Source organism: Lolium perenne, chromosome 5 (genome assembly GCF_019359855.2).
Source record: "Lolium perenne isolate Kyuss_39 chromosome 5, Kyuss_2.0, whole genome shotgun sequence".
NCBI classification, from domain to species: Eukaryota; Viridiplantae; Streptophyta; class Magnoliopsida; order Poales; family Poaceae; genus Lolium; species Lolium perenne.
This window is the reverse complement of record NC_067248.2, coordinates 236,414,402-236,436,069: the sequence shown is the minus strand read 5'-3', so window position 1 is coordinate 236,436,069 and position 21,668 is coordinate 236,414,402. Positions and strand designations below refer to the sequence as shown.

Below are 21,668 nucleotides of genomic sequence, written 5' to 3'. Positions count from 1 at the left end.
GCATTCACTACATATGCTTTACAAATAGTATGATCAAGATTATGATGGCATGTCACTCCAGAAATTATCTTTGTTATCGTTTTACCTGCTCGGGACGAGCAGAACTAAGCTTGGGGATGCTGATACATCTCCGACGTATCGATAATTTCTTATGTTCCATGCCACATTATTGATGTTATCTACATGTTTTATGCGCATTTTATGTCATATTCGTGCATTTTCTGGAACTAACCTATTAACAAGATGCCGAAGTGCCGATTCTTGTTTTTACTGCTGTTTTTGGTTTCAGAAATCCTAGTAAGGAAATATTCTCGGAATTGGACGAAATCAACGCTCAGGGGCCTATTTTTCCACGAAGCTTCCAGAAGTCCGAAGACGAAACGAAGTGGGGCCACAGGGTGCCCAAACCCTAGGGCGGCGCGGCCCACCCCCTGGCCGCGCCGGCCTCGTGGTCCGGGGCCCCCGTGCCCCCTCCCGACTTGCCCTTCCGCCTACTTAAAGCCTCCGTGACGAAACCCCCGCACCGAGAGCCACGATACGGAAAACCTTCCAGAGACGCCGCCAACGCCGATCCCATCTCGGGGGATCCAGGAGATCGCCTCCGGCACCCTGCCGGAGAGGGGAATCATCTCCCGGAGGACTCTACGCCGCCATGGTCGCCTCCGGTGTGATGTGTGAGTAGTCTACCCCTGGACTATGGGTCCATAGCAGTAGCTAGATGGTTGTCTTCTCCCCATTGTGCTATCATTGTCGGATCTTGTGAGCTGCCTAACATGATCAAGATCATCTATCTGTAATTCTATATGTTGCGTTTGTTGGGATCCGATGAATAGAGAATACTTGTTATGTTGATTATCAAAGCTATGTCTATGTGTTGTTTATGATCTTGCATGCTCTCCGTTATTAGTAGATGCTCTGGCCAAGTTGATGCTAGTAACTCCAAGAGGGAGTATTTATGCTCGATAGTGGGTTCATGTCTCTGTGAACTGAGGGGTGACAAGAACCTCTAAGGTTATGGATGTGCTGTTGCCACTAGGGATAAAACATTGGTGCTATGTTCAAGGATGTAGTCACTAGTCACATTACGCGCAATACTTAATGCAATTGTCTGTTGTTAGCAACTTAATACTAGAGGGGGTTCGGATGATAACCTGAAGGTGGACTTTTTAGGCATAGATGCATGCTGGATGGCGGTCTATGTACTTTGTTGTAATGCCCAATTAAATCTCACTATACTCATCATGATATGTATGTGCATGGTCATGCCCTCTTTATTTGTCAATTGCCCAACTGTAATTTGTTCACCCAACATGCTGTTTGTCTTATGGGAGAGACACCTCTAGTGAACTGTGGACCCCGGTCCAATTCTCTTTCTTGAAATACAATCTTCGCAATATTGTTCTATCGTTTTCGCAAACAATCATCTTCCACACAATACGGTTAATCCTTTGTTACAGCAAGCCGGTGAGATTGACAACCTCACTGTTTCGTTGGGGCAAAGTACTTTGGTTGTGTTGTGCAGGTTCCACGTTGGCGCCGGAATCCCTGGTGTTGCGCCGCACTACATCCCGCCGCCATCAACCTTCAACGTGCTTCTTGGCTCCTACTGGTTCGATAAACCTTGGTTTCTTACTGAGGGAAACTTGCTGCTGTACGCATCACACCTTCCACTTGGGGTTCCCAACGAGCGTGTGCTTTACGCGTCATCAATATTCTATTTCCTTTCCATTTTGGGTGAGTTTTTCTGTCTTGAGCACATTCTCTTTTGTTTACTCCATGCATGGTATGTGGCTAATCGATGAGTTATGCATGACTGTGCATGTATCGTGTCCGCAGGTTCCACTGGATTCTGCTAGTAATTCAAATTCAGAACTCCACAGTTCTCGTCCACGACTCTCTGAATATGGATCCGGCGCTTTGGGCCGACATGAGAAAAATGATGCAAAAGTAATTATTTTCATTCGTTTGCGCTCTATATCGATCGGCCTATTTCGTTCATCATTTCCTAATATCAAAAGTAATTATTTATAACTCTCTTGTTCATTTAATTTTCTTTGCCTCGTAGGGTTTGGAGACGGTTCGTAGATCAAAAGGTCGGTGAATTCAAAAAAGAGCTACAATTTAAAAGGGCAAAGACTGCGACTGGGGATATTCAGCCACCGGGGACCAATCTATGTGGATACTATGTTTGTGAGAGGATCCGGAGATACACCACTGAGCGGCAGCCGTCTGAGAACAACATCAAGAGGATTAACCTCCGGACGACGCTTAGTCCAGAAGCTCGCTTCCGACCACTTCAAGAGGAATTAGCTGGATGGTTCGCGAGGGAAGTCATCGATCCTAGAGGAGAACACTATGTAGAGGACGTAGAACTTTATATGCACTAAATTATGTATGGAAACTTGTTCAAAATTGTATATGGTCATCCGATATTGAATATATATTGTATATTCCTCTTGAATTCTTTTTGGTTCTAATTTCAAATTTGTTTGAAATTGTACATTCATATGCATGTATGTAGTACCGTAGAATATGTGAAACTCCTTCAAAATTAAAATAAAACACAAAAGAAATAAAACAATACAAATTAAAAAGAAACCAGGTTAGGGGGGGGGGGGGGGCTAAAACCCTAAACCTGCGGCGGCCTTTAGTCGCGGTTGGCCAGGAGAACCGCGACTAAAGGTCCTCCGCCCCGAAGGACTGCTGGCGGCCACGTGGAGGCGCCTTTAGTCGTGGTTCGTAAGGAACCGCGACTAAAGGAGGGGCCTTTAGTCGCGCTTAATTGGTCGCGGTTGCGCAACCGCGACCAATGGCAGTTGCGAACCGCGACCGATGGCCTTTTTTCTACCAGTGATAATTCATGAAGTAAGGCTACAAAGAAAACCAAAAACACATAAAAATGGCTAAGAAACTACTAAAATGGACTCATGCCACTTGGGTAGTTGGGATGCACAGTTGGGTGCCACTGTATGATCTCAATACCTACACCATGTCACAAAATTATGAGCGCAAATTTTAGCCCAAGTATAGGTACTAATAGTTCTGCATTTTGATAAGATGGTATCCTACCAGTAAGTTTTATTCATGCTTGCAAGATGAAACTGTCGAGGTAGATGATCTCGACGATCCTTGTAGGAATGAAAACGTAGCATAATCTTGTTCTTATCAAGTTTTGCAAATAGCTCCCCCTCAACACATCAAATCATCAAAGCTTTGAGTCATTCATCACCTATCTTGCTTCGAAGATCTGTCTTTACATAATAATCATGGCCGAGAAAACTCTCTCAACTGATGTTGTTGCCACCAGTAATATCATCGCAAGTGTAATAAGGTGGTAGACCAACGGAAATATCAAATGTTGTCTTGTTTGAACCCAACTTCAGAGCAAGACTGCACGTGGCCGTTGTCGACGTGGTATATGCAACACCGCTCAACTACAAGACCCCTCCAGTCAACCAAAATGAAACAAATATCTACCATATTATATAAAAAAAAAAATCCATTATGAAGGTGTTTTGTGAAGCTACTGATCAACCGGAATCATGCTCCCATGAACAAAACCCTCATCCACGTGCTGACGTGCCTATGTAGTAAAATTTCATATTCGCCTAGTGACCATGGCATTTGCATGTCTGCATTTTACAAATATTGTCAAACAGAGTTCAGGTTTGGTAATAATGCTACGGCACATAGCATATTATTATGCTGACGTATGGCATTATCTTACTTTCTCATAAGTCCACTTATTTGAGAACATTTGGCCACAAAAAATGATTATGCTTGTAGTTTAATTTGTACTCGAGAACTTTCTATAGCCCTCCTTTTAACTAATTATACGTTACACACCTCTATTAAGATATTTGTTAATTTGTATGCTCTGAAAGCTTTGTCAATATATCTAATAATACATAAATGAAGATGAACATTCACGCAATAATATACATAAACAATATATAATTTATCAATTCTCGGTAATAATAATTCACGAATGAATGAGTTTTGTTCTTTTTCTATTTTCACATTTTATGTTGATATATTCGAATATCTTGTTAAGGGCGGAAAGCAGAAAAAAAATTCACGCAACTCAAATAAAGGTTGCAATTATATAACAATAAGTAGAATATAATTTTTAGAAACATTATTGTGTGGTTAATAATGTTAACTGTGTAATATGCAACATGTATTCGTTAAACATACACCATCAAAATTAAGTACAAAAGTTTAATACAAGTATATTTAATTTAATTTTCCATGAGAGAGTTTTGTACAAGTGTAGTACAATTCAAATTATTCGAAAATTTAGTTGCAATGGTAATTAGTAGAATCATCAATAAGACAGTTGAATTGGGTTCTATGGATAGTCCCGTTCGTGTCAAATGGACATGTTTCTACTTTTGCAAGCTCCATCCTGATCATGTTTTGGACAAATGTGGATTTTCTTTATTTGACATTATGTACTATGTATTATAACAACATAAATTGTCTTTGTCAATCTTATTGTTTGTTTGACTTGTTTCTGTCTATTGTGGTTAGTTTTATATACTAAATGACATATAGAGACAACATAACAAAGTTCAATAACCACATATCATTAACTTGCCTTACACGAGTGTTACTTTACTATGATTACTTTGTAATGTGTCATTTTCGCACAATGAAATGCCAACTACTTATTGCTTTCACTTATACATGCATCTTCTTGAAAAATGATACTCCCAAGATTACGAGTACGGTGTTGTGCAATCGGTATTCTAAGTAAAACATATAGAAGTTTCAAAACTTTTGAGTTTTTTTTGACATTTATGTGCAGATGTTTCCTACAATCCGTACTCTTAGAAATAATACATCTTAATATCGGAAATACTTTAGGATACATAAAAATTAGAAAATTTGACGCTTAATAGAAATATGAATCGATGTAATTCATTTGTATAAAAGAAACCAATATAGTTCTTCTATTCTCGTATATTTTGAATTGTAAAATTCATTATTATCCAGAAATCAGGCTTCTTGACATATAATACTCTCTAATGCCATCTCCAATGGGCCACCGCATCTTCATTACAATATGCAATGGTCGATACGCCTCGAGCTAGAGAGCATGCGAGCTAGAGCAGTGAGTAATTTTCCTAGAAAGTTCATTGAAAATTACTAGTAGGGATCTCAATTGCGGGAAGAAGAAACAAAAATGGAAGGGTTAAACTCCTTTATCATGGAAAGACATGACCGATAAAAGAGTGTAAAATCACTTGTTTGAAACATCTTAAAAATAACCTTTCTATTACAAGTTGTATTTTCCCTGGTGAAAGGAAAGGAATTAATGGGAATCACTAATGATGAGGTGATGAGAAAGAGGGTAGTATAAGAAACACCGGATGATCGTAGGTAGATGGAAAACAAGAGGCTAATAATGCACCGTAGATGTAGTGCCCGTTGTGAGGAAAACACACACCGGTTGAAAGATGTAACGTACACCGGTTCATTTTTTTTTATAGAAATACTATAAAGAAGGTAGTAGAATTTTCTCGACTAAAAGAGGCGGCTGATGGTGGAGTATATTTGTTTCCGAAGTTGCTACAGAAGAAATGTTAGTTTTTTCTCCGACTGAAAGTGGTTAATGGAGTAAGTATATCTTTCCAAAGTTACTGTAGAACAAGTTATTTTCCCAAACGCCAGAAAGAAGGCAACAATATTTCTATTGACTAAAAGTGGCAGCGCATAGTGAAGCAAAACACAAAAATCACGCTTGCGTCATCGTTGAGAAATTACCGTCGAAGAACTATGTGCCCTAAAAAAATTCATCTATCCTAAAAAAATTGGTCAACTTTATCTAGATACGGATCTGTATAAACATATTTTAGTTATAGATGCATCCGTATCTACAAAAAATGGAGCAGCTCTATTTTAAAACAGTGGAAGTACTATTAGATAGATAATAGCCTGTTTCATAATTGACATCAACAAATTACAGAACCATTGACGCTCACGATTTCTACCCAGCGGTTGCTTTCGAAAAAAAAATTGGTAGTGTTTGAAAAACGAAAGGCTAATGGGAATGAGTAACGAGTCCGAAATAATAACACGAGCACCACAATAATAGAGTTGCAACTCATCTGCGTCTTTAAAAGGTATTCATAGGAGTAGGGTGTGTATATATTTATAAAGTGAGTTTGCGTAGGATTTTTACCGTGTTTCATAAAAAATAATCGTGGTGTTTGTACCCTGTTAATTTTGATAAACAACAAAGCCTAATGATTCCGAAATAATAACACGAGCGCGACAATAGGGCTGCAAGTCAGCTGCGAACCCGGCACGAGACGACGCGCCAGCGTAAAGAAAGCGAAGGCCGATGCGCGAGCGTGTAGTAAAAAAAGCTTGCGCGTCAAGATACAGTGCGCTACTGCTGCTGCGTCTCTGAAAAGGTGCTTCCATTGCCATTGCTCCCTCGTCGCCGGTCCCAACGTCCCACCCCGCCCCGCCTCTTCTTCAACTCTACGCACCGGCCAGTGTAGCTTGCTCGCCCCATTCCAATTCTCGCTATAAATACACTACTCGCCCGACCTAGCCACAGGAGAGGTCCCATTCCTTCCTGTTTAGCTACTCCGGCGATCCAGCAGCCCCACTGACCGGCCCCAGCCTTGCTTCTCTTCCCTTCTTCTTCGCGACCTCATTCTGTTTGCCCCTGAACCGGTGCCGTGTGTGCAACCAAATGGAGGTAGGTGTTGTGTGATCCAGGCATCCTTCCTTCCATACTTGCCGGAGCGGTGGTTACCGCCTTGATCTTGTACTTACCCGTGGTTTATCTCGTTTTGGTCTTGGAGAAGCCGGCGAGGAGGCGACAGGTGCCGGCGTTCGGGGAGTGGAACTACTACTACCACTACGACGAGCCGGAGGTCGCCGCGCCCGCCGCCGCGGCGTACTGCTACGGCGCCGTGCCCGAGCCGGAGGCCTGCAGCGACGTGTGGTTCAGGTACTCGCCGCCCCCGCGCAAGCCCGCGCCCGCCAAGAAGACCAGGAGGAGGGTGCCGGAGGGCGACAGTGATGCCTCGCTGGAGAAGAGGGGGAGAGGGAGCGCGAGGCCGGCGTCGGAGGCCAACGGAGCGCGCGCAACAAGGGTGGTGCGGCCGGTCGACGAGGACCTGTACCAGGTGCCGCCGCCGGAGCTCGCCTCCTCCCACAGGCGCCGCCCCAGGAGGAGCCTGTGGATGGGATGCTTGGGATGCGTCGCCTGAACCTCAAGGCCTGAACCTGTTCCGTGTTGACAGGATGCTCCGATCATGTTCATCAGTTCATGAGTGCTACTGGTAGTAGTAGATTCGTGTTGCTTATTATTGGGTCTCTGTGTTTGATAGTTCTTCACTCGTCTTGTGCAATGTGTGTAACATATTTCGATGATGGGAGCGTTTTAATCAATAGTACGTAGCGGTAGTACATTTGTGCTACTACACTTAACATTTGGATGAGAATTTCCATTTCTGCTGCATAGATTTGTGCTTCAGTCTCTCTGACGATTATGCTAATAGAATGCTGCGTCTCTCTGATGATTATCTTGCACTGTTGATCAAGTTTGATTTGCACGATAGACGAGTTTCTTGGCACGTGTGCGTTCATCAGAGATAGCAATGGCTTAACAGTACGTGAGCACGTACAGGCGGTACAGCCCCTGTGCCGGAGTATGTATGCGGCCCTGACGTACCAGCCTGCCAGGAACATTGATTCGAGTAGTTGGATGGATGATGTTCATGAACCGGCTCTCGCGCGTGCCTGCTGTTTTCAGCTCGCCCATACCACAGCCTCACAGGCCCGTGCCGGGGCGAGAGGTACAGACTAGAGAGGAAGCAATAACAATTCTGCATTTGTCTGTTTTTAGCATAGATATATCGAGCAACGTCAAAAGGTCGCATAGGCCTAGCTCGTCCTCCGATTCAAGCGTTCACAAACCCAGCCACAGCCAGAGAGGTGAGGTCGAGTTGAAAAGATAGGAAGAGGAAACCTAGGAGTAAAAAAGAAGAGGATGTGTTCGTGCCAGCATGGCATGGTAAGAAACATTTACGTCAGGGCTGGTGAGCCGTCGCTGCAGTAACTTAATTGGAGTGTAGGTGTAACACCTCTTTGGCCGCTGGAGCACATGCGGGCCGGAGGAGCCAACGGCCAACGGGTAATTTTCCGGATCGATGGGACGACGCCAGACACGTTTAGAGCATCTCCAGTCGCGTCCCCCAAACCATCTCCCAAACCGCGCCGGATCGAGCGTTTGGGGGACGTATTTTGTTCGTGCCGCGTTTGGGGGACGTCGCTCTCCAGCCGCGTCCCCCAAACGTCGCCCCCAATCAGAAATTCAAATAGATGCATTCAAAAGAGATCGTTCCCGCCGATTCGTCGCGATCAGAGTAGCGGCGATCAAAGTACTGAGCGCGCGATCATATTATAGACCGGTGGTGCATGCAAATTAGAAGAAGGGGTTGGGCGACGGCGTCATATCCTGAGTCGACGCAGGCCCGTCGAGCACGATGACCTCGTCGCGATCTGCCTGTTGCTGTGCATGGTGCGTCTGCTCCGTCGCCGACGCAGAGGCCGACGCAGGTGTAGCAGTAGAAGACGCGTCAGCCTGCTCTTGCTGCGCTGCCGCTGCCGCCGATGCCGCTGCCAGGGCCGCCGCGTCCGCCGCCGCCATTTTGGCTTCGATGTCGTCGAGGATCTGGCCTTTGAAGAAGTGCGCCGCTCGCGTCCGGGGAGACATTCCCTCTGTCGACGTTCTCAGCAGGGACATGTCGTCCCTGCGTTTCTTGAGCTCCAGCTTCTCCTCTTGCCTCTTGAGCAGCTCGGCCCACCTTTGGTCGGCCTTCTTGTCGCGGGAGATAAAGGTCGAGGAGACGTCGGCGAGGCATTTCGTGATCGACGCCTGCGTCTTCTCAGACAACGCAGCGTCGGCCAAGGCGGCCTTGGCAGCCTTGTTGTCAGTAGGACGCCCTGTCGAAGTTGCTAGCGGCGCGTCCAGATCAATGGTGTCCTTCCCCTTGGACAGCGACAAGCGCGTCAACCGCCATTTCTCATTCATTTTGAGCTTGCCATAGCAATGCATGAGCACGAAAGACTTGTGACCTTCCGAGTTCTTCGAGTACAAATCCATGGCCCGATCAAACTAACCAAAGGAAGCATAGTCATTTCATCGAACACAATGTAGGCGCTACGGATTATGGAAGAAAGAGTCGTACCAGTTGGGCGACGTCGGCGCCGCTATCGCCTCTGGTCTCTAAGTCATGATGGTACCCATGGAAGGAGTTCACCGACGCCTGGATGATAGCCCATCGCGTCGATATTGCCTTCTGGCTCCTCTTCATTGGCACTTTCTGGTAGTCGCTGTTGATCAGCTTGCGCTCATCGAACTCGGCCTTGATCCTCGCCCAATACTTCCCGCTTTTTTGGTTGGCGCCGATGATGGAGTCATGGCTCACCGTCGCCCACGACTCGCACAGACAAAGATCTTCCAGAGGCGTCCACTTCGGGCCTCGTGTGCCCGACGCCTTCTTCTTCTTCTTCTTCTTCTTCTTCGTCCTCACGCCGTTCGCGTCTACCTCCACGAGATCATCGTCACCGGCACCCTCGTCGTCCTCTTCCTCGCCGCCCTCTTCGTCCTCATCGTCGTCCTCCTCGTCTTCCTCCACCCGGTCCTCTTCCTCGTCGTCCTCCTCCTCAACCCTGTCGTCCTCCTCAGCACCGGCGCCATCGTATTCGAGCGGACCCCTGCGGCCGGTGAAAGGGTCGCCGTCCGGACCGGGTCCTGGCTCGCGCTGCTCGTACGCCGGGGAGTAGAGGTTGTTGGGGTTGAAGCCGCCGTGCGGCAGCGCATCCTGGTAGTGCGGCGACAAGTTAGGCGTCACGCACCCGGGAGTGGCGGAGGGGCCGTCGTTGTAGAAGGCGGCTTGCGACGGAGTGATCACTCCCGGAATGTACACCGGCACTGACGTACTCCATGGGCTCGCGTTGGTGGCGGCGATACACCCGGCCATTACGTGCTGGTGCCGGCGCGCCGCCTGAGCCTTCTTCTCCAGCTCCGCCGCCCTCCGTCCTTTTCGCTCCGCCGTCGATAGCTTCCGGCGCAGGCAATCTTGCTGCCATTGATCGTCGGTCCATCCTTCAGGCTTCTTCTTCGCAGCCGGCGCCTTCCGCGGCTTCGCGAACGGCGCTGTCGCCCCTTTCGTCCCATTGCCCGGTGGCTTCTTGGCCGCTTTCTTCGCCATCTTTTTGGGGGCTGTCGGCGGCGCCATGTGGAGAGGGTAGCGGCGGCGGGTGGACGGCGGGAGGGAGAAAGAAATCGGCGGGATAGGAGAAATGAATCGGCGGCGGGATATGTTTTGGGAGGCCTGTGCGCGGCGGTATAGGCGCGATTTGGCGGGAGCGGCGGGATTTGGCGGGAGTGTGAGACGAATTTTCCCTGTGCCGCTGACGGGTCGGGCCCGCGTCGGTTCGCCTCGCTTTTCGTTGTGTCCGGCGTCCCCGGTGCGTCCCCTGTGGGACGGGGACGGGCTCGGGGCGCCGGACACCGTATCGGACCGCGCCGGACAAAAATGGGCTTTGGGGGACGCGGCTGGAACGCATTTTTTGTCCGGCGCGCCCCAAATCCCTTTGGGGGACGGTTTGGGTAACGCGACTGGAGATGCTCTTAGGGCACGCTGGTATCCAGACCTGTTCCCTAAACACGACGCCAAACAGATTTTTTGCAATGAAATTTAAATCAAAATTGAAATAGACCTAGCCATAAAGTTCAAAGGCTAGAGTCCACATTTCGCCAGCTAAAATATTTAAAAATATAAGACAAATAAAACCTAGAAGAACGGGGTGAGGTCCGTTATCGATGGCGGCTCGTCCGGATCAACGCCATCCCTCTAGGCTACGACCCTGCCATTCCATTTTTCCACTTTCTTTCACCGATTGATCGGCTACACTCGCACCCTCTGTATTGTTGCCAAATGGCCGCTGCCAACGATTTCACACATCGGAAGCTCGGTGGCTTGTACAAAGTGTGGAAAATATAGAACCCTAATTCTTCGTGTGTATATTGCTTGGACCCTCATGGGATATATATAGAGGTACAAGGAGAGGGGATAAACTTCTAAGTAAAAGACAGGGACGGAGCCAGGAATACAACATGGAGGGGGGCAACTGAACCGTCAGTTTAGTTGGGGGGGCCACTTAGGGAAATTCTAGCCAGTTTAAGGATCAATATGCATAAGTTATAGGGGTTTTTTCACACAAAAAATTCAGCATATGGGGGGGGGTGGGGGGGGGGGCATGGCCCATCTCGCCTCCCCTAGCTCCGTCCCTGGTACAAGATGATAACTCCTAGTCTTACGTATACACCCCTACATATTATACTTCTAACACAGAGTAACATGCCACAACCTCTCGCTTGTTGCCTCCCGACGTTTGCAATCACCACATCTCGCTGAAACAACAGAGGGACCTCCAGCAAGTCTTGGCTTGGGGATATGAGTTATCCTCCCTCTCCCATTGCACCAGCGATGTAAAGTTTAGGGTTTAGGGTCTCAATTTAGGATATTTTAAGTAATTGTGCCTAGAATTGTGTCTATTTCCGTCAAAGTGTAGTACCCAAGGTGGAGTATGCGGCCGGCGACGATCGCCTACCAGCTTGGACTGATGTTCCTGACCTCGAATCGGAACAACGTTGGCACATACATGAACGTTTGCGGGACAAAGTCGTTGGTTTCGAAGTGACAAACGCGGGACACCGGTTTTTGCGTGTTCGCATCACAAGTAAGTAGTATGCGATATTGTTTCACAATGATGAGTTGCTCAAATTTGTCCAGAACCATATTTATAGGATGGCATCAACCGTGGGTTTGTGGGTTTGTAGGATGCCAATATGCGCACATCTGTTTTGTGGGGCATGTATGAGAATAGCAATAATTCTCAAATTTGGTAGAAAATTCAAAATGCTGCGTTGGTTAAGAATTTGTTTAAAGAGAAGAATTTGGTGGACAAGAAATACGCTAACTTATTGGGAAATGTGATGAACTGGATAGATATGTTCTAGCAAGACATGGCAAAATTAAGGAATACTGTGAGGAGCAATCTGGAATTGAGTTGCACGAGATGGAGAAGGAGAAGAACTTGCTGGAGAACGATAAAAAGGAAAAAAAAAACTAATAAAGTAGAAGAACAGGTTGGAATACACGCTGTTTAATCTTGTGGAAGCTAGTAATGCAAATAAGGAGAAGCTGAAGAGGATCCCAAAATGATGTCATGAGTGAGATGTATTCATTTGGTTATTGATGAGCATGCATGCTAATTTTTTTTAGATATTCTACTCCCTCCGATTCATATTAATTGACATCAATATGAATGTATCTAGAACTAAAATATGTCTAGATACATCCATATTAGAGTCAATTAATATGAATCGGAGGGAGTAATATAATTCAACTTGTTGCTCTCCAGGTTGTGATGCCACAAGGCCAAACTTTCGTTGGAAAAACTGCTTCGGTATTCAGGGGAATGTTGCTCTCCTGGTTTCACGCGTGTCACATCACACAAACGGATTCTAGTAGAAAATGTCGTGTCGCTCAAATCTTCCGGGAAATGGCCGTGCTCTTGAATGCTCGATCGTGTGGGGAGTACTGGGTCAGGTCGCCCATGCCACACTGTGGCACGCAGCCTGCATCTGCATATATACAGCGGCAGCAGTAACTATTTTGCATGTGTCCCTTCTTAGCACAGATATATCGAGCAAGGTCAATAGCCCAGTGAGCGAGGTCCAGTTGGAACTCTCCAAAAAACTATCACCAAAGGAGGAACACGATGTCAGCAGCGGTGGGTGAGAACGAGTAATGGAGCAGTGGAGCGCCGAGTAATCTTTCGGTTCTTGAACGCCCAAATTTCAGTTCAGAAAATGCTTCAGTTTTCACGGGGAAATGTTGCTTCATGCACGTCTTATCAGTCAATTCTTCCGGGAAATGGCCACGCTTGAATGCGTACTGCTCGTGATCACGTGAATTCATTTTACTCTTCTGACGATCGATGCTCAGCCTTCTTGGACATGACCTATCATGTACAAGTACAAGGTACACGCTGTAACCTTGCAGTTCGTGTCGAAGTGTGTCTGTCCTGTTTTCATAACCTCTGGTATTCGGCTGCGATAATGGATTTGCGATAGAATTTCTTTTTCTAAATGGAGACTAGCAAAATTCAATATCTGACTTGTTGAAAAGCTTATTTAATTTTTTAGCACATGCGATATTTAGTTTATTATAAATAAACATTTACATGATTTCTTGCTTCCAACATTTTATGTTGTCGCATGTCTAGACCAACACTTGTTCCAAAATTACACTATGTTCAAGCCAAATCAAACTTGAACTTTCGTAAATTTTAACCAAGTATGTCAAAAATATAACTGTACTTATGGTTTGATAATATAATCCAGAACCAAAATGTTAATTACACCTTCTCATTTATTACAACACACACCAATAGCTTTTGCATGTGAATGAGAAGATAGAAAAGAAAGGGCATATTGAAACGAAAGCAGCGTGCTACATTGAAGAACCGGCTAAATAGGGTGGATCATAGATTTAAAATATCTATTAGAGTGGGAGCGATTGCCATTATTTGATCGTTGTGCCTATGCAGAAATAGCTAGGTTAATGACAAAAATTGTTCAATTTTGCATGTTATCTATTGGTGCTCTTCTTTGCTCCGTTCATGGCCATCTCTTCGGTGCTTGGAGAAACACGGCCTATTTTTGGAAGTATTTACACAGTTAGATGACATGGCGATGCATTTTCTTTCTAGCATGGGTGGCAGAGTAATCTACGGATTTGACCTCCACCACCCTAGCTAGGCTGTGTTCATACTGATTTTGAGTTGATCATGTGTGTTGCGCCTTGTTTTTACCTTTTGTATCGTTGGACGTCGGTTGTTTGTGCGGCTGTGTGACCGGGTGTAATTGTTATACCTATAAGTAATATAAAACAAACTTTATCGAAAAATATCAAAGAAGAGAAACACGCATGAAAATTAAGGATAATAAATAAGAGATGTCTTATTGTCCCGAAAAATGTGAAATTGGAGAGAGAACTTCCGACACTAGTAGAAGCATAATATTTTACACTTGGCCTAATTTTATGTTACCGAGTAGACGTTGAATTGCATATTTGTTAAATTATTTATACCACATATGAGTGCATGTGACCTAACGGTAATCACATTGCTGGTTTTGAGCTGGCCCGTACTACACTGTCTCAGGCCGGTGGCGCAGAGATACAGAGCCAGTAACTATTTTGCATGTGCCAGTTTTTGGCATTCATAAATCATAAGTCGACCAAGGTCAAAAGCCACTCAGCGAGGTCAAGAAAACTGTGTGTGCACCACTGCAGGCCGTCTTCTTCCTCAGAAAGAACAGGGCTGCAGGTCGCAGGCACGCAGCCGTAACTTAGTCAATCTACCCTACCCCCAGTATAGATGCAACAGCTGTTGGTCGATAGGCGAGGAGCACATGCGGGCCGGAGGAGCAACGATTCATTTTCCGGTTCTTCCATGGCCGAATTCTCGTTGAATTTTTTCTTCGTTTTTCACGGAGAATGTTGCGCTGCTCCGGGTTTCATGCATGTCTTATCACACAAGTCGTCGGAGGAATAACGACGCTTGAATGCTTACTGCTCGTGACGTGCTTTGGTCTTACTCTTCTGACAATCGGTGCTCAGCCTTCTTAGACATGACCCTTCCTTCGTCAGTACACACACTGGGACACCGTAACCTTCTTCCTGTTGTGTCGACGGGTGTCTCCTTTATATTCTTTCCATGATCTGTACTTACACGAAATTATATATTTAGAGTACTTGTGTTATTTTCCTACTAGATGGTCTTTATCGCCATTTAACTGGACATTTTGAATATCTGCCACGTTAAAAAAAAATCTCTGACACTTCGGAGGCCGGTGTCACCATAATGAAACGAGCACAGCCACGCATCACGTTCTCGCCACTACGCCAGTGTTCGAGAGGCCAATGTTCAAGATCTCGGCGCCACAACCACGACCGAGACTAGCGTCAGTTTTTCATGAATAAAATTCTTTAAAACTTAACTATTGTGTTGAAAACAAAGTTTTTTTTAATATAAATCTGGTCCCCTGACGAAATTAATCACTCATTTCTTTCCTGCCAAACTATTTTCAAATGATTCATCACTTTGAAGGACGGTTCCAAAATTCTGTTTGTTGACGCCAAGAGAATTTGGCACGAAACTACTCTTGGAGTTTGCTTCATTGCGCTTCACGTCGGGCCGCTGACGACGTAGCTTCGGGTCAGGATAGCTTGGCGCCATTCCTGCTTTGGTGCTAGGCAGCCTTGGCACCGACTTGCACAATTTCGACATCGCATTTTGTGGTGTCAACCACGGGCTCAAATTTTGAAAAATTCTTTTGTCACAGGGCAAGACAAATAATCAGCTCCACCAAAAATAATAATAGAATTGAAAACATATGTGGAATTTTTGTTTGAAAATGCTTCATTTTTACTGAGAATGTTGCTATCCGGATTCCACCCGTGTTTTATCACTCAAGTCATTAGAGGAATGGCCACGCTTGAATGTCTCCGCAACCTTCATCGAGTTCTGACGACAATCCCCTTCCTCGACCTGTCCAAACTGAATCTTTCAGTTTGTGTCGATGTGCGTTTGCCCCTTAATTAATATCTTTTTTCCGTGATCCGTTCAGACAAAATGAACAATTTGTTGCAGTGGAGTCTCTTTTCCTAAATGGGTTTACACTTGACATAATATTTCGATACGCACCCTGTCGTAAAATTTATTTTTTTCCCAAAGTCCGTGCCACCGTCACTAACGCTGAAACGGGGTCGGCAATTGAGATGGAGGACGAAACGCAAAGGGTTAGCACAGGGTGTGTGACGCTAATGTTCAAGATCTCGCCGCCATAACCGTGACGCCAGGGTGTGTGACAATTTAGATAGTCCTAGTTTTTCAGCAGCTTGTTTATACGCACAACATGTATACTTTTTGTCATACATGCAAGACTCAAGAGCTAACCTTTAGGCTTTAGACATTGTTGCTGGACTGTCTAAATATAGACATTGTGGCTGCTATTTAGACAATATAGATATTTAGAAGGTGCTTTAGACAAGCCGCTGGATAATATCATCGTCCAGGTCTCTGTTTTTGACACCCATTTTCACAGGCTGATAGAGACTCTCTTAGGGCCTCTCCAATAGCATGATCCAGTTCAGGCACGAAAAGTGTTCATTCGTGTCCGTTTGGGTCAGATCCTGGACATGAATATTGTCTCTTTGCCTCATATGTTTGTTTTGGTTGGGTAACCCCACCCGCCCAACACATTTTATTTGGTTAGGTCAATTTTTGTTTTTGAATCAAATTCGTCGAAAATAGTCAATGCATGAGCTAAATTGGCCATACAAAGAACTAAAATAGAAGTTCATAACACGACTAGTTTAGTCAGTCACAAAGTGCACATAAGTAACTAACCACGTTGCAAAATGGGCACAAGTTCAAATAAAATGTAGCAAAGTAGGATAGATGTGGGTGATCACGTGTCACGTTCGCAGATGATGGCCCTCTTCTTCTTGAACCAAGCCCTTTAGTTCGGATCCATGATGCTTAAGTCGGAACATGATCCAGTTCTCCTCCGCAAGCAACTTGTCCATGGCTTCCATCCTTTAGACCGGGATGCCCTGCTTAGTACGGTCGATGAAGGTGGAGGCGGTCGCCTCCTTCTTACGATGGCGCTTCTCGTACCTCTTGTCCATGACCTCTAGTGTATCGGCCATCATCGTCTTCAAGGTCTCGCTCAACAGGAGCGCCAACGTATCTTAGGGGACTTGTGGCCCCGTGGAAAAAATGGAAGGGCATTTTGGCCCAGGTCTTCGTCATCAATGGACCACCGCCACACCGGCTTTTTCGTTTTTGAAGTTGTTCATGTAGTGTAACATCCCAAATTTCAAATCAATGAAGACAAGGATTTTCCAATATTCAAAATTTAGAACCAACAAAAAAAACTTTTATTTACATATGTGCCATGCATAGTGCTCATACCTATTTCTTTGTATGATGGCCATGATGAATGTTTGCAACCTTGTAACATGTGCTACAACCTCAAACCCTACCTTTGACCTTTGGAAAATCACAAAGAAGAAGAAAGAAGAAGAAAAGGAAGAAATGGGAAAAATCACAAAAATCCTCACATATGATGTTGGCCATTTTTTTGAAAATCTTTAACCTAGGCCAATTTGGATTGTGCCATTAGTTGTAGAATGTTACTAAACACTTACAAACACTTTTGGAATCAAAGAAACTCAAATCAAATCAAATTTGAAATCAAATTATGCTCACATGCACTAATGGTTAAAACTGTAATTTTTAACCTGATGCCTACTTTGAGCCTCTGTATTAGGAGATTTTCAAACCAAACAATTTCAAATCTTTGCACCTCATCCAAGACCACATCAAGGTGAACAACTTTGGTAAAGCACACCCCTGCAAATTCTTGCTAGATCCAAAGTTATGCTCAAGCAAAGTTGGAACTTTTTAACAGATTCAAGTTAGTGCCAATTTTGAAATTTCACAAAACAACTTAATTTTGCACACCACCACCACCATTGTGTGTCTTTGATCATATGAATCAACTCCACCAAATTTCATTCAAAATTTTGCAATTTTATTTCATGCGACAATTGTTTCAAACACTTGGTGGGCATAAATCAAACCAAATCATTTTCACTATTTCAAATAGTGTTTGGCCCAAATTTGATTTCCACTTGCTTCTCACTTGTCCCATGGTCCCCTCCAACACCAATGCCTCTAGCTTGAACCCCTAGAAATGGCTAGACATGGCAATGCCATTGCCATGCCGGCCATGTCTCACATGCACTATGCCATCTCTCACTCCTCTCACCTCTAGCCCTGCCCACCTTGTCCCCTAGCTTCACCTTGCTCTACTGGACCAGCCTGGACTAGCCTTGGTCGGAGGAGAACGCAACAGCGACCGGAACAAGTCGTGCCCATGACGTCCAGAGCATGCAAGGGTTGGCATGGGCGCCGCCCACGGGCGTGCCAGAGCACGCGTCGCCTCGTCGCTCCATACCTCCCCTGGACCCCCTCTTCCGCCCTGAGTGTCACCACTGTACCAGGAACACGCTAGATATCCACTTGTCCCCGACCAGCGCCCGCCGTCGCCGGAGAAGAAAACGCATTCCGCCACGGACGCGCAGAACACTGCAAGCGCCCGACCGCGTTAGGCACCGCCTAGCCGCGCCATTGCCGCCAGGAGGACCACCAGGACATGCTGAACAGCGCTACGCCCTCGCCGCAGTACCCTGCCTCCCTCCGCCGCTATAAAAAAGGGGACTCCCCCGCTCGATTTCTTTACACCAGCTCGCCTCCCTCTCCTCACTCAACTTCCTCGACCACTTCCCCCTCTCCAATTTCCACCGGAGTTCGCCAATTGCTAGCCGGAGTCCGCGGAGGTGCTGAGAAGGTCGCCGTCGATTGGAGCCGCCCCAGGAAGCAACGCCGGTACCAGGAGGTTCGTCGTCGTCGACAACGACCCTGCGCACCTCGTCAACCCTCGCTGGAGCTCCGGTGAGCGCTCCGACCCCCTGCCCTCGCCACGCCAGTACCCCTCTCTCGCCGGAGATGACGATGGCCGTGCGCCGTCTGATCCAACTCTAATCGCATGGCTCCGTTTAAAACTTACCGCTTCGCTGTGTAAGAGAGGCTGACAGGTGGAACCCACCATGTCAGGCAGCCCACGCGTGCGAGACGTGTGGTGGGCTGGCTTTCTTGCGTTTGAACTGATTCGGCCCGTTTAGGTTTCCCGCGCGAGCCCAAAGTTTGAATTCGAATTTTAGAATTAAAATCAAAAATCTTGGAGATGCTTTTTCAAAATTAAATAGAATCAAATTGGCTAAACCAAATTTGATGAATTTTATATGGTTGGAAAGCTTGTGAAAGGATCTACCCAACCCCACTGGTCTCAGCCTTTGATCTTTTGTAGAATTAATGTGACAAAAATAACAAGGCAGGGTCTTTTCAAACTTCAAACTTTATTTAAAAATCAACCAAAAACTGCTTTTGAGTTGATTCCAACTCTCAAAAATCACATTTCACATACTCTACATGTTTATGTAAAAATATCACATGGTTACTTTGTATGATCATGGGCTAGAATAGGAAATGGCTCTATGGCTATTTGTCCATTTAAATTGTTCAAAACTATTTATTAAATCCTATGAGAGGTTTTCCCTCATTTAAATCTTGTCTCAAGTAACTTAACATGAGGTAGTGACCATGGTCTACACCACTTCATGTTGAAGTATTTGATGATGTTAAATTTATGATTAAGGTAGTGTTAAATTGCATGAGGTACTTTACCTCATTTAAATCATTTTCCCCAAAATGATAATGATGAATTGTTGACCTTGGTCAACATGGATTCATCCATTAATTATTTGAGGAACTTAAATCTTAACAAGATTCAATGAGAGGAAATTATTTCCTCAAAAATCTAAATAGAAACCCTAATCAATATTGTAATGAGAGGAAATTATTTTTCTTAAAAGAAGAAACAAATTCAACCAACATGTTACTTGTGTGGTGATGCTAGAATAGCTTGTGTGAACCAATTGTGTGCTTAGTCCAGCTCTTAAACCTTGTTTGGTGATTGTTACCTCGTATCCGTTTTTAGACGCTAGTACCGAGGAGTACCAGGAGGAGGAGGTCTACTTCCAGGAAGAAGAAAACCACTTTGATCAGTACATCAACCAAGGCAAGCTAATATTCTTGCAAGTGCAAAGCTCTCTTTGAGCAAGGCACCATTACTTTTACTTTAGGTTCAATGATTCCATCCCAAGTTTTTACCCTTACAAGCTTTTACTTTGTTTATCAAATATTATGTTTATAGTTAACTTTGGTCTAAGTATAGAGTGTTACAAGAGTATCAAAGTTAGCCTCAAAGCTTTATAAGCTAGATAGCACCCCTCATGAGTAGTGCTAGTGCTAACAAATAAAATCGACTACTCTAGATGGGAACTTGTGATTTGAAATGACTTTGAAAACCTTGGAACGATGAGTCATTCTATTGAAAGATCTTTGAAGGTGAATATGACTTGGATGCTATGGTGAATTTTGACAAAAACTGATGTTGGGTTTGGATGCGATACCTTTCCAATTATTTAGTACCCCCACAATACCTGATTATGGGTAGGGCATATCTGGAAGTTTATGCATCTTAGCATGGGTTCCCTCTGAACAAGCATCATAGGGGTTATGCCGAGGCTACCTCCGTTGAAAGTGAAATGATGTGAAAGGAGGTGAATGTCCAGCCCAAGCCCTGTGCAGTTCCCAGGCTGACGGTTTGTCTTCACTGGAAGGCCAAGCTCATGGGGAGAGGTACCTATACTAGGGTATGTAAGTGAAAGGTTATGGTTGATGATCCGCGTACTGAGTTACGATGATTCAGGGTTATACCTTACGGATGTAATCAAATATTGTGGCACACACTACAAGAAATCTGCCATAAGTTGACGAAATAAAGGTGTCACTAAAACGTCACTAATGGCTACTTGTGACGTTATTGTGACAACTTTCAAAACGTCGAAAGCTGGGAGTCAGCAGTGAGTGCTTAAGACGTTCCACTTGAAAACGTCGTAGAGCTTTGTGACGTTTTAAAATGTCATCGATCGCATGACGTTCCCAAAACGTCATGGGCACCTGCCCCCGAGTCCAGCGTGGCAATCCGACGTGGCAAAATTGTGACGAATTAGAAACGTCGTTATTTGAATTCAGCCCGGTCCATTCAGCTCCTTATATGGGCTGAGCCCATTAGTTCTGATTATTTTTTTCGGCTTTGTTGGGCCTTGGCCCGTAACTGGCCCAATTACCTCGGCCTTTTTAGCTTTTTTTTTTTTTCAACGGCCTTTTTAGTCGCTTTACTTATCGGGCCTGGGCCAATTTCCATTGGGCCGTGGCCTTTTTAGGACCCATTACGAGTTTTGGGCCGTGGCCTTTTTAGGACCCATTACGGTTTTGGGCCGTGGCCTTTTAGGACCCATTACGCTTTGGTCCGTGGCCTTTTTAGGACCCATTACAGGTTTGGGCCTTGGCCTTTTAGGGTCCATTAAGATTTTGGGCCTAGGCCTTTATAGGGTCCACAGAGGTTTTGGGCCACAGCCTTTTTGGGGTCCATAAAGATATTGGGCCTTGGCCTTTTTGGGTCCATAAAAGTTATGGGCTTTGGCCTTTTTACGGTCTGCCAAGTTTTTGGGCTTCGGCCTTTTTTGGCCTTTTCAACTCCCATTTTTCGAAAATGCAATTAATTATTTGTTGGGCTCTAGCCTTTTAAGAGCCCATATATTTCTAGGCTACTTTGGGCCTTGGCCTTTTAAGAGCCCACAATAGCCCAACGAGTGCATATATTAAATTAGGAAATTCAAAAGCAAAATATAAAAGACAACATTTCAAATCTGCAAATTTCACAATGAGTGACAACGACAAAATGACCAGGTTCACGAGATTCACCAACATGCCAAGAAAGTTCACAGATTCACGGTAAGAAGTTCACAGATTCACGGTAAGAAGTTCCACAGATTCACGATAAGAAGTTATTGTCACGCTGCCAGGAT

The 21,668-nt window shown here is 45.2% G+C and overlaps 2 protein-coding genes across 3 annotated transcripts in view; both read left to right on the top strand.

Moving 5' to 3' along the window:
* The window catches only part of LOC127298295 (uncharacterized), a 75,269-nt gene that overhangs the window by 21,006 nt on the left and 32,595 nt on the right, over positions 1-21,668 (top strand). The gene's annotated exons all lie outside the window — the stretch shown is intronic.
* Positions 6,470-7,452, top strand: LOC127302341 (uncharacterized). 2 transcript variants are annotated; one of them, XM_071820647.1, is made up of 2 exons: positions 6,470-6,715; positions 6,822-7,452. In XM_071820647.1, exons 1-2 carry the CDS (start codon positions 6,710-6,712, stop codon positions 7,230-7,232), a joined length of 417 nt encoding a protein of 138 aa, XP_071676748.1. In that variant the 5' UTR covers positions 6,470-6,709; the 3' UTR covers positions 7,233-7,452. The 2 variants fall into 2 exon arrangements, with proteins under 2 accessions (XP_071676748.1, XP_051188732.1); XM_051332772.2 differs by having other exon boundaries at positions 6,475-6,715; positions 6,825-7,452.